The sequence below is a fragment of the Accipiter gentilis genome, chromosome 6, assembly GCF_929443795.1.
Source record: "Accipiter gentilis chromosome 6, bAccGen1.1, whole genome shotgun sequence".
Classification (NCBI taxonomy): domain Eukaryota; kingdom Metazoa; phylum Chordata; class Aves; order Accipitriformes; family Accipitridae; genus Astur; species Astur gentilis.
Window position 1 is genome coordinate 32,627,058 of NC_064885.1, and position 12,286 is coordinate 32,639,343.

General features: G+C 57.4%; 1 protein-coding gene across 1 annotated transcript; it reads right to left on the minus strand.

Moving 5' to 3' along the window:
- Positions 1–1,925: 1,925 nt before the first annotated feature.
- On the minus strand, positions 1,926–7,500 carry PDCD1 (programmed cell death 1). Its single transcript, XM_049802845.1, has 5 exons — positions 7,392–7,500; positions 5,000–5,332; positions 3,802–3,957; positions 3,130–3,168; positions 1,926–2,291 (listed from the first exon to the last, which is right to left on the minus strand). The coding sequence occupies exons 1-5, from the start codon at positions 7,498–7,500 to the stop codon at positions 2,080–2,082; spliced, it is 849 nt and encodes a 282-aa protein (XP_049658802.1). The 3' UTR covers positions 1,926–2,079.
- Between the last annotated feature and the right edge of the window lie 4,786 nt (positions 7,501–12,286).

Here is a 12,286-nt window from a genome sequence, read left to right on the forward strand (position 1 = left end):
CTGGTTGATTTGTAATAAATTGAGTTAATTTTCCCAAACTGAGTCTGTTTTGCCCGTGATGGTAATTAGTGAATGATCTCTCCTGTCCTTATCTTGACCCGCAAGCTTTTTGTTATATTTCTCTCCCCTGTCCAGCTGAGGATGGGGGAGTGATAGAACAGCTTTGGTGGGCACCTGGTGTTTAGCCATGGTCAACCCATCTCAATCCACCAAGAGGGGAAGGGACCCAGCCCCAACCACTCCTGGAGGAGCCACGGCTGCAGCCAGGGAGTGCAGGAAGGGCTGAAGACCCAGCACCTCCACTGCCCGAGAGGCAGGACGGAAAATATGAAGCAGGGCCCACCCTCTCGCTGCTGTCACGTCTGACGGGAAAGCCAAAACCAAAACTGCTGACTGAGCTCCTGCTTATCACCCGCTGTGACTGCCTCCTGCCTTGGCTTTCCGTGTGAGCTGAGCCCAGCTGGCCACAGCAGGTCTCTGCTGGAGCCGCTGGGGCAAGGAGCAGGGCTGCTGCTTGCAAAAAGCCCCAGTGGGCTGAGCCGTACATTGGCATGAGTGGATGTTGTGGGAGTTAACGGCACTGCCCATGGTGGCTTCTGGGAGCCTTCAGCGGCACCAGGGACCAAGGGGGGCCACCACATCCACTGTCCTGCCCTGAGGAAGGGTGAAAGCCAGCCCAGATGGATATCCATCCCATCTAGTCCCCTCTGGAGGTTTCTCAGGGACTCCCCAGCCCCCACAGGGGACAAACTGCAGTGCTTGGCATGCCTCACCCCTTCCCCCAGCACCTGAGCTGGCTCCCACAAGGCTGCACTGGTTTTACTGGGGGTAAGGGAAAGAGAAACCTGCTGACGGTGCCACCAAAGTAAGATGCAAGTGACTCTTCTCTGTTTCCGCTAGGTTTTTTGCTCTCCCAGCAGCTCTCTGCTGCCTCCAAAGCCACTCCTTACTGGGGTTTCTCCCTTCTCGAGCAGTTGTCACTTCTTTCCGTTCCAGTTTCCGGCAGGCAGCACAGCCCTGGCATCGCTTTCAAGAGGGAAAATGGAAGTTTGGAGCCAGAAAGCTGCACCGAGCACCATGTTGTGAGCTTTGCCCTGGCTGACAGCAGCCAGGTCCCTGGCACGACAGGGATGCTCATCCCAAACGGGCTCAGCAAGAACCCTGAGACAAGCCTGGTAAGGGGGGGCTCGATTTGCAGCTGCACCTGGGTGACCAGCTCAGACAGGGGCGAGAGGAAAAAGAGCGGCGGCTTCTCTAAATTATTAAGAGCAGCTTCGTGGAACAGCGGCTTGTGTATTGCACGGAGAGGCCCAGGAACCACAACAGACGCCGCCACCTCCCGGCTCTCGCCTGTGCGCTGCCAAGAGCCGTTATTTGCCTGCCCACGCACTTGCCATCACGAGTCAACAAACTCCCCGGACATGAAACCCTTTATTCAGCCCCCAGGGCCAGATCCATCTCCCACCTGTGCAGGGAGGGACATGAGGGTAGATCTCACCTCTTGCAGAGGAGGAAAGTGCCTGGAGACAGGAGGAAAAACAGCCAACCTACTTCTCAGGGGTTTCTTTAAATAGCAGTACACAAGGCAATCTCTGCCCCAGGCAAGGAGAAGCCCTGAGGCCCAGGCTCCTGCGAGCAGCATCTCCCAGGATCCACTCCAGCTCTGGCCTCCAGCATTTCCTCCCACAGTCATGCTTTGTTAGTTGGGCTGGACCTGGGCAATAGAAGCATTGTGGCCACTCCAGAGAGCCCCAGGTAGAGGTAGAAAACTGAGGCACGACGTAAATCGCCTTTGGGACAGACCTGTTGGCATCACTGCTCTGCCCCAGCCCTCCTCCCAGCCCTGAGCGAAGAGGTGGCACATGATGCCCAGAAGAGACCTTCCTTGTCCCGAGGTACCCATCTCATGGCCACAATCCCACCACGGCCAGGACTGTCTGATATCAACTCCAGCAGCGGCGCCTCTGTCGCTCTGGTCCTGGCACACTCTATTTGTCCCAACTGCAAACTGCAGTGGGAGCGAGGGTCTGGGGCAGCCTGTCCCTGCCCACACCCCCTGGCGAGGAGGGACCCCAGCCCTCAGCAGGGCTGTGACTGCAGCTGCCGAGTCCTCTCATCTTGGTGTTTCTTCCCCCGCTCCGGCGTGACGGGTTTCTCCTCTGGGAAGACGATGGTGGCGTATTCAGTCTGGTCAACTGGACAGGTCTCGGGGGGCACCTGGGTGCGCTGGTTGCACTGAAACTCCAGCACGCCGTAGTCCACGGTGGATATGGACACCACGGGGGGCTTCTCTTCTTTCTGCAAGGAAACCCCATTGGGGCACTTCATCATCCAGAGGCACCCGCCATCCCCAGCACAATCCCCTTTTTACAGCAAGTGCTGAAACCAGTTCTGAAGCATGCTGGGAAGGTGAGAGCGACACAAAGCAGAAAGACACGCAGACCTGGGATAGCATTTTCCCAGAGAAACAAGACTGTGAGCCTTGGGGTCACCACCGAAGCCAGGTGAGTCTCAGCTCTCTGCCTCTGCAGGCAGGTTGGGCTCCCTGCCTGCCCAGCCATGGAAGGCAGGGTTGTACTAGGAGCCCTTTTCCCACCTCTCCATTGGGCTCCGAGCTGGCACAGGGTGCACCAGGAGAGCCCGGGGCTGAGTTTGCTCAGCCCAGAGAGGGGAGAGCAAAGGGCGACCTACTCGCTGCCTTCAGCTACCTAATGGGATTGGAGAGTAGATGGAGCCATACTCCTCCCGGTGGTGCCTGGCAAAAGGAAGACAGGAAGCAGGAGCTAGCTGCAGCAAAAGAAATTTCAGCTTAATATATTGGGGGAGGAATGTTTCCTCCCATTTTCTATAGCAACACAATCCACTATCAAAGATAACCCTGTTTTGAGCAAGGGTTGGACTAGAGAGGTCCCATCCTCCCTCGGGCAGTTTTTTTGATTTTGTGATGGGGCTGTGCTGCAGGTGCAGAAATGCAGTTGTAACTGTGCAGAAAAGATCAAGCAGCATCAGAGAAGACAGGAGGAGCGAGAAGCCTGTGAAGGGCTGATAAAGGGAGGCCCTGCACCCTCTGCACCCCAGCAATGTCACAATGCTCCCCTGCAGCACGGAAGGGCATCAGAGACGGAAAACTCACCGCTGGTGTGTTTTCACTTGGTGGTTTCTGCACATCTGCAAAGTAACACATTTGGTTAGAAGATGCCAAGATAGCTCGAGCATCTGGGGCTGGGGCTGACCCAGCCCCCACATCCTAGGAGAGTGCTGGACATGGCAACCATTGCACCACACTTCCTCCATCTCCACTCCGGTCTAAGACCCTGAGCATTACAAGGACAAGTGAGATACCAGCCCACTGTCTAGGGTTTAACTGGGATTCGTGGGGTGCGATTCCTCAGGGGTCCCCTCCGGGAGAGCTCCCCTGGGTGCCTGTGGCATGGCTGAGGCAACGCCCAGTGCTGCAGCAAGGAGATGATGAGGTGCCCCAAAGGTGCATGGGAGGGATTCACGTGCAACATTAAGGCACCGCACTAACGAGCGCTGCAAAGCCACAGCATGTGGTCTGGGGGCTCTATGAAGGGCGAGCAGGGCCCAGAGAACCCTTCTCCCCTAGGCATGGAGATACCTGTCCCATGGGGACATCCCACAGCTGAGTGTAGCACATTGAACCAGCCCGTGTACCCCAGGGAGCTGCAGGCATCTGGCTGCCCCAGGTCCCAGCTGGGTTTGCTGGATGAGCATCACCCATCAGGTGCCGTGGCAGACCCCAGCCCCTCAGTGCAGCATGGTCCCTGTGGAGGATCATACCTCCTCTCCGGTACGTGATGGTGAGGTAGCCGAAGATCAGCAGCACAACCGCCCCAGTCAGCAGCAAGATGCCCACGAGCACAGCCCTGCTGTGGTTCGGGGCACTGCCTTCCTCCATCTCGGGCTCATCTGTGGCATTTGTCTTCTCAGGGGCTGCTGTAATAGCCATCCAAAAAAGGGAGAACAAAACAGCAGGTCAGGAGTGTAAAATGGCCTCTAGTCCTTGTGAAAGGCAACAGGGGAACATGGGGGCTGTCCCCAGAAAGGGCTCAGTCCCAGGCGGGCTGCCACAGCCTCACCAAAGGCCCTGAATTTCGGCTGACATGGGGGATGTTTTGGCCATGTCCCATTCCTTCCCATTGCAGGTGGTGAGGATGATCCCACACCGCTGAGAGTTGGAGTGCAGGGAGCCAGGGCACCGCTCTGCAGCCAGAAGCAGCCCTGCAGCATGACCCCATGCCCAACAGAGCCCCATGGAGGACACAGCTTCCCCAAACCTACCCGCTGCTTCCATGTCCTGGCGCCATCACAGCATCAGCTCACGTTGGGAAGAGATGTGAGAGTGACTTCTGCAGTGCTTGTCCTTTTTCTAAAAGGCTACCTTCATCCCCACAAAGCCTCCATGCTGCCAAGCAAGGGCATGGAAGATCTTGCTGCAAGATCTCAGTCTCCCACGCCATGGTGCTATGAGACCCTCCCAGGGCATGGTTTTGCAACAAGGGTATCTACACCAACACTGGCTGTTCGAGAGGTCAGAGCCCTGGTCGTCACCCCAAACACAATCTCTATCCCCAAAGGAGCTGTTCAGGGGTGAAGGCAGCTCCCTACAATGGTTCCTGCCTCCATCTGTGGGTGAAAGCAGCTCCCTGTGCTGGTCTCCTGCCTCCATCCATGGGTATGGACTCACTTCTCCCCACAGCATCATCGGGACACAGTCCCAGCAGGTTATAGAGACCTCCTGCCTCAGGACCAGATCCAGCTGCAATGCAGATGGGGGAGGACAGCTTGTGTCCCTAGACCTCAACCCTGCATGGAAGGAGAGGGAAAAGGGCAGAGCTGTGCTCTCCTGACCCACACCAGGTTCTCCCTCAGCAGGGTACTGCCTGCCTTATGCCCTGGGGCTGCACTGTGTTGGAAGGGGTAGCACTATGGGACGATGCCAATGAGCTGTTCCCATCAGCTCAGCCCCCAGGCTGACCTGTGACCACCAGGTGGGACCGGTTGCTCTCCATCACTTTATCGGGTTCAAAGAAGGTGATTAGTCCACAGTAGTAGGAGCCTGAGTCATTCTGGTAGAGGTTCAGGATCTCAATCTTGAAGGCAGGAGTGTGGTTGGTGAGCAGGTACTTCTCTGTCTTCGTCTGTGGGTTGTTCCGGCTGATCTCAGCGATTTTTTGGGCTTGGCTGTGGTTGGTCTCCTTGTACCAATTGAGGCTGTACTCTGAGCCAGAGTCGTTGTCCATGGAGATATTGCAAAAGAAGGTGGCTGAGCTGCCTGCAGGGAGAGTTAACACTGCTGGGAACAAGGTCACTGTTTGGGAGAGAGGAAACAAGGAACAGACATGGTTACGGTGGGCACAGGTCTCAGAAACCGGCATACCCCCCATGCAGGAACCAAGGATGCAAGGCCAGTCACCCCAGATCACAGGGAGGTACATCACACCGCGTCTCCCCTTTCTGAGTGTGTGCCTGCCGGCCAGAGGGGGATGCTCAGGGGTAGTAACTGTACCATGAAGTGGTTTCAGCAGAGCTGATTGTGGTCTGGGCTACCTAAAATCAACCCAGAACACCTGCACAGGGGAAAACAGGCTTTGGGGATTGTATCCTTTTTAAATTTATCCTGTATTTTAGTGTCTGAGTCATCCTTCCTCCAGCTGATGTTGCCTCTGAAGGCGAGCAGAGGGACCAAGTCCTGGGCTGGGGCAGCACTCCGCAGCGCAGCCCATCGCGTGCCCGGCTGCCTGCCAGGGTGCTCCGGCTCTGCCCACTGCTCCATGCTGGGAGCACAGAGCCGGCAGGGGCTGCCCAGGGCACCGTATTTGCCATCCCCAGCCTGAGACCATCTGATGGGGCAGAGTGACCTAGAGCTTACGATGCCGTCCCTTTCCAGCTGCCTGTCCCCTCCTCGCATGTAAGTGGGCAGCCAGGCACCCACCCCGGGGGGGTCCTGGCCAGCCTTGCCAAGCTGCTCCCAGCACAGAGGGCAGTCAGCCACGGCCACAGCCCCCACAGCCCTTAGCACCAGTCCTGCTGCTTTGCCACATTTCCCTGCCCATTATTCCAAGCGGCTCATCCCACTCCGGGCAGCGGGGATGCTGTGAACATGAACATGGGCCAGGCTCTCAACATCCCGGCTCAGCCAGCCCCATCCAGCAGGACGAGGCAGTTGCTGCATTAACTTTTGTGGGGAGCAATAAAAAGCAGAAAGAAGCATGTTTCACACAATTTATCTGACCAAGCTATTCAAACTGCCAATGCTTTGAAAAGTCCCTGCCAGTAAGAAGCTAATCTTGCCTTTTCAGAAATCAACACTGATAGCAGCCCCAGGGCTTGCAGGCAGAGTTAAAAACTCCTTCCCAGTCGCTCCAGTACTAGCCTGAGGCCATAGGACCATGACCTCAGCATCACCAACCAGAAAAGGAACCAGGACAGTTCCTTGAATAGATACAGGATTAGATGGAAAACTGGGCTGAGAAATGAGGGATGAGACTGAACGGGAGGAGGGAGGGAGGGAGGGAGGGAAGTGCCCTGGCTCCCACAGGCAGTGCTGGCCGTGGCAGTGCCCACACCGAGAGGTATTATTTTTGCAATGTTCTGGGTTTCTTCTGTTTAACAGGAAATATTCAGCAGGCTCAGGGCTTTGCTTCCTACCCAGTGCTGCTGCCAGAAATGAATGAAGCACTCGGAGGACTTCTGAAAGCCGAGGTTGCATTTACATGTTTCCCTGCATCTTCCCAGCACCAGAGGTAACATCTGCTCCGAGGGACGCCCAGCCCTGCACACAGCCTCGGGGCAGAAAACACCTGAAGCCACCAAAGAAAGAGCCAGGCTGGGAGGAAAGGGGGACACGGCTTCATCAGGGCTCTTGCTCGCTCTGCCCAGACTCACTCCTTCCCTTCCATCTCCCTTTCTCCCCCAAATTTCACCCTGAGCAAAACTGCACACAGGACCCTGGCTCCCTCAGGATCAAGTCCAAACCGGGAGGCGCAGCCCAAAGTCACAGCCCGAAGCCATGAGAGCCAGAGCAGAAAACCCCAGACCCTGCATGGCACTGGCAAACCCAGAGGCTCAACACCAAACCCTGATCGTAGACAGTGTGCCCACAATGCGGTTCCAGTGCTGCCACCATGGGAGGGGGACATGTCCCCTTCTCTATCCTTTAACCCCATTTCTGCCCTGAGCATCCCCGTTTCTGCCCTGAGCATCCCCATTTCCCTCGCTTCAGCTGCACGTCCCCAAAAGCTTTGGGTTTTCTGCCTTCTTGATGCCAGAGCTATTTTTAACTACAAAGCTCCCAGCCCTTAGACGTTTTCCACCAGCTGCAAACAACACGGGCCATATCGGCGAGCACGCCATGCTCCGGTACCTACCCCGGCGGCAGCTGGCCAGCATGGGGCCGCAGCAGAGCAGGATGGTGCAGAGGCCGGTCAGGGCCACCTCCACGCTGCCCCACATTGTCTTCGAGGCACGCGGAGCCATGGCGAGCCAGCTGGTCCCCTGCCCTGGCAGGTGTGCCTTGCCGTGCCGTGCCATGCCGTGCCACCCCCGGCTCTCTCCTTTCTTCCTTCCCCACAGTGGCAGCTTGTTCTCTGGCGTGCGCGGCAGGGGCTGGGGTGGAAATGAAACGTGCCCATCTCTGCCCCAGAGGGAAACCCGGGCTGCCTCCCGCCCCCAGCTTCCTCCCCACAGACGCGAGGATCAGCTGAGCCAGCCCTGGCCCCTTCCCCTCCCCGCGCGCTCCCGGTGCGCTCCCACGCAGGCACCCGGCTGCCGAGCAGCGGGGACGGGCACCTCTGAGCCCGCACCCTTTCTGGGGAAAGCTCCCAGGGATGGAGCAGGCAGGGACCACTGGGGACATGTCCTCAACCGCAAGCCTGGCCCATAAGTCAAAGGGCTGTCTTGGGTTCCCAGGCACCCATGGGTGCTGCCAGCAGGTGCCCATGGCAGTGGGGTGTTGGGGGACATGTGGCACTGGGCAGCCAGGCAGGGTCTGAGCAGCTGTGGGGCACCATTGGCAGGCTGCTCCCACCGGGAAGGGATGGGAGAGGAGGAAGAGGAGAAGAAGTTTTACCTCCTTAGGTGTGTTTCTCCACAGACAGATTTGCAGAGAGCAGGGTCAGGTGCCCAGGGCTGGGGTGCTGTTATTGGGGTGACCTTTGCAGCAGACTTCTTTAATTTCTCCACCGGTGATGTTCCCCGCTCGCCTCACTGACTAATACTCGCATAGGAAATAACCGAAGGTGAAAGCACACTGTGGCTGGCTCCTCCGCTTCTCTCGAACACACCTTCAGTGCCCTGCAATTTTGGAAAGTGTGAGGGGAAAATTAATAATCGGGGTGAAGGATGTGATTCTCACGATGATTTCATTATTTTCTGGGCTTTCAGAAACAAGCAGCAGGACCGGGGCTTGCTCACCTCTCGCTTTCAAACATGGCCCTGGCAGGCGAGCGGGCTGGGGAAGCCACCCCTAATTCGGGATGGCCAACGAGGGTGTTCTGAGCCAGGGCAGGCAGGGCTCACCCTGGGTTGGTGGCTCAATCCAGCCTGTCCTGGGTCCTCTCTTCCAGTCTCCTCCTGGCACTGCAGCATCACTCCTTTCTCATGAGCTTCTTCCCCTGCTTGGGCCACACAGCAAGCCTGGGGGGGGTTGTCCCCTCCTTGTCACCTTCCCATGCCACCTGGCCAGAGGCCACCACCTGGCAGGGTGGCAAGAGGAGGGGTCTCCACCATGTGCAACGGTGCTGGTAGGCTCCAAGGTGGACATCGCCTCTTTCTTTGCAATTTCCTGCATTCTCATTAAAAAAAAAACCTAACTAAACTAAACTAAACTAAATTCCAGAAAATATGGAAGCTGACAGCAAGGCTTTTGCCACCTATAGGCTTTGTGTCCCCAAAAGGTGACACCAGCCATCTGGGCCGTGTGTGGGGAGGCTTGTTTGGCGCTTGCAACATGTTTTGGTTTCTAGAGGTGGAAGATGTGACAGGTATCACCACCGAGATCGCTACTCACCAAACTAGGGATCAGCAGGAAAAACTGGCTCACCCTCCCCACCCCGCATAGCAGCAGAGGGCTCTGATTAAAATCGTAGCACGAATTGCTCAAACTTTCCAATGCACGCTCGAAATGGGGCACAAGCTGGTATCCGGGGCGGGGAGGCTGCCACGTCCACTAGAAACCAGTGGTGGCTAGATGCAGACCATACAGCAATGTTTACAGATGCTCAGCTTCCTTCGGAAACCTGTGTCCCAGCGCTCCCCCTCTGCTCCCCAGCAGGCTGGGGACCGGCACCAGAGCCTATCCAGGCTGCTTGGGGTGCAGGATGAGGCTGTGTGCAGTCAGGAAGCACCAGGGAGCTTGCAGAGCCGCAGAGCACGCAGCAGAAACTGCAGAGGAGGGCAAGCCGGGAGCTCTCCAGCAGCACGCTGATGGAAAGCTTGCTCTGTTGCGAGAGAGAGAAAAGGGGGTTTTTTCCTCTTTTTGCTGAAAAAAAAAATTTAAAGGATGAAAAGAATAAAAGAAAAGATCAATCTCGCTCCTAGGAAGCTGCTGTGGGGGAAAGTGAGGTGAGCAGAGGTGGTGTGCCCCAGCCCAGCACATGCCCTGGGTGCCGGCATCGCGGAGGAGCCCGGCCTCGGCCCCGCAGCAGTCCCCGGGCTTTGGGCAAGCTTTGCATCCTGCCTGCACCCTGCAAGACCAACACAGCTCCTGCTGGCTCTTACGCCAGCTTCTCCATCGCCAAGGAAAACAGCCTGGCTCCAGCTGTGCTGTGGCTCCCCACTCATGCTGGTAAATCCCCTCCACCCCAGTGGGGTGGATGGCACATCTTGGGGTTAGCTGAGGGGGGCCTGAAAAAGATCCTTGGATACTTAAAATAAATTATCTTTCTCTGAGCTGAAATGTGGTGAATTGCATGGGGCAGTCCTCTTCTATTTGGCCACCGAAAGAGCAAAAGAAGGGCTAAAAAGGAAGGAGAAAGAGGAATAAGTGAGAAAACCATTTGTTCTTCATAACTTAGAGACAGGAACTTCAGCAAGCACGTCACACCACTTCTTTGAAGCATAAATGTCCTTTTCTTTCCCAAGAAGAAGTTGGCCCAATACGTCAGCAAGGGTCCCAGCTACACAGCTGTGACCCAGACGAGGCCCCAGTCTCCTGCAGCCACCACCGTCGAGGCACACAGCTATCACCCTGAGCAATCGCCTCCAAGGATCGAGGTTCAGTCCCAAAATGGCTTAAAAGCATCTGGGGTATTTAAGGAGCACTCAAAATTTGGAAGATGAAGAAGAAAGCAATGACCAAACACTTCAAATGGAGCTGACTGAAGCCCAAAGCTGAATGTCCTCAAAGTCCAGGAAAGCAAACTTCCCAAATGAAATGGGGAACACAAATTACCACAAAAAGATGCTGAGGAAGAGAAACGCGCATGTTCCCAAAGATCCCTCCCCCTGGTTTAACTGAATTCACATCTGTGGGTCTGACCCAGACAGGAGGCGATGTGGCTGGGGCAAGAAGAGGAAATGGTTAATAGTGTTTGCAAATAAACACAGAGAGCATCGAGGTCTTTCAGATACTTCTCAGAAATTAGGAAGGCCCCTGCAAACTATTTGCATGAGCAACGCCTGACCCTGCGGGGAAAGGCAGAGGCTCTGGAGGGGGGTTGGTGAGTAAGCAGCAAGTAAGCAGAGGGATGGAGCGGAGGTACAAAACTGCTCCTTTAGCAAGTGGAAATCTGCAGGGCCTGGGCAGGGCAATGGTAACTGTGATGTGAAGGTGCCACATGGGTATGGCATGGGGCCACCGCCACCTCCGGCATGGCAGCAGAGTGCTGCACCTGCCAGCGAGCAGAGCTAATGCCCAGCCTGGCAGTACCAAGGGCTCTGATGGATCATCTCTAGCAAGCGGTGCTGCTAAAACCCGTGGAAATCAGGAGCTGCTGCTCCTGCTCAGGGTCTCGGGAACCCACCCGCGCTCAGAGCGGGTTGGGGCAGGACCTGGTGCCAGCCGGGATGAGTCTGTGCATCCCGAGCAAAACCCCTGCAGAGGTGCCTCCTGGTGCAGCCTCACACCCTCCTGCACCTGCAGGCAGCACCCTGCCCACAGAGCCCCAATCCCTGGTGCCCCCCAGCCCTGCCGCACATGATGGCCCCCTGCAGCCCCTTGTCCCCAGCACCAGCACGCTCCGCACCGGCTGTGCCTTCACGCTGTTTCCATTCGGAGGACCGTTCTCAGCGGTGTCATCCGCTGCACGTAAGAAGCGTGATCGCAGAGATTTCTGCATCAAGATAAACAGCGGAGGAAGCAGGATGTCAGCTTCTCCGGAGAGGGCTGTGTCATACTCAAGCTGTCGTTGGCCAGACTTCCTTGGGACAGACGGCAGCTGCGGACAGTGAAAAGAGGACAAGGGTGTGACGTGGGGAGGATATCGGGGAGCGGCAATTTTAGGCCTTTCTGGAAGATTTAAGAAGTTTCTGGAAGAAAGGAGCGAGGCTGGGATCTCTGTGCCGACGGCTGGGATGCGTGGCCCAGGGGCAGGAAGGGAGCGCGGGGTCTGGCAGCAACGACAGGGGCAGGAATCGGGGGAAGAGGCTTCGTAACGGCAACGGTTTGGGGCTGCGCTCTCCTCCGCCTGCACCCGCTGCCCCCGCAGCAGCCAGGCGCTCCCAGCGAGGCTCCTGCGGCCGCAGCCGGCGCCGGGGGGCCGGGACACCGACGCGGCCCCCCTCCGGCTGAGGCCACGGGCTTACGAAGACATCTGTGGGCTCGGGGACCCCTCTGGCCCGGCTGGCAGCCGAAGGGCGCGGGCGCCATGTCCGCGGCCGCTGCAGCCCACCCAGCCCTGGGCGAGGGAACGGGCAGGGGCTCGGGCTCGGGCTGCCAGCCCGTTTTGGGTGGGAGGAGGGCACGGGGAAGCACCCAGCGGTGCGAGGGGGTCTTCGTGGCTGAGGAGCCGCTCTCTGCCGCCATCGGACCCCCTGCCGCGCTCGCCCAGCCCTTCACGTGCAACTGCAGGTATTATTGCAGTCAGTTACCATTCATTTACCAATTTTTTTACGGTATAAACTTTTTTAATTGTAAAAAACGTCACAAATGTCAAACACACGCACACACACACACACATATCCTCCCCCCCCCCGCCGGTGCCGCCGCGCTGCCCTCGCGGCCACGTGCGAGACCCGCCCCCGCCCTGCGCCTCCCTCTACGCGCGACGGGGAGGGGGCGGGGCGCGGCGTCGTGACGTACAGTGGCGCCCCGTGACGCGTAAGG

Coding starts and splice junctions, on each gene's coding strand:
- PDCD1 (XM_049802845.1), bottom strand. CDS start 7,500: ATGGCTCCGCGTGCCTCGAAGACAATGTGGGGCAGCGTGGAGGTGGCC. Junction 5,333..7,391: donor GCTGGCCAGCTGCCGCCGGG/GTAGGTACCGGA, acceptor TCTCCCAAACAG/TGACCTTGTTCCCAGCAGTG. Junction 3,169..3,801: donor CATCACGTACCGGAGAGGAG/GTATGATCCTCC, acceptor GTTACTTTGCAG/ATGTGCAGAAACCACCAAGT.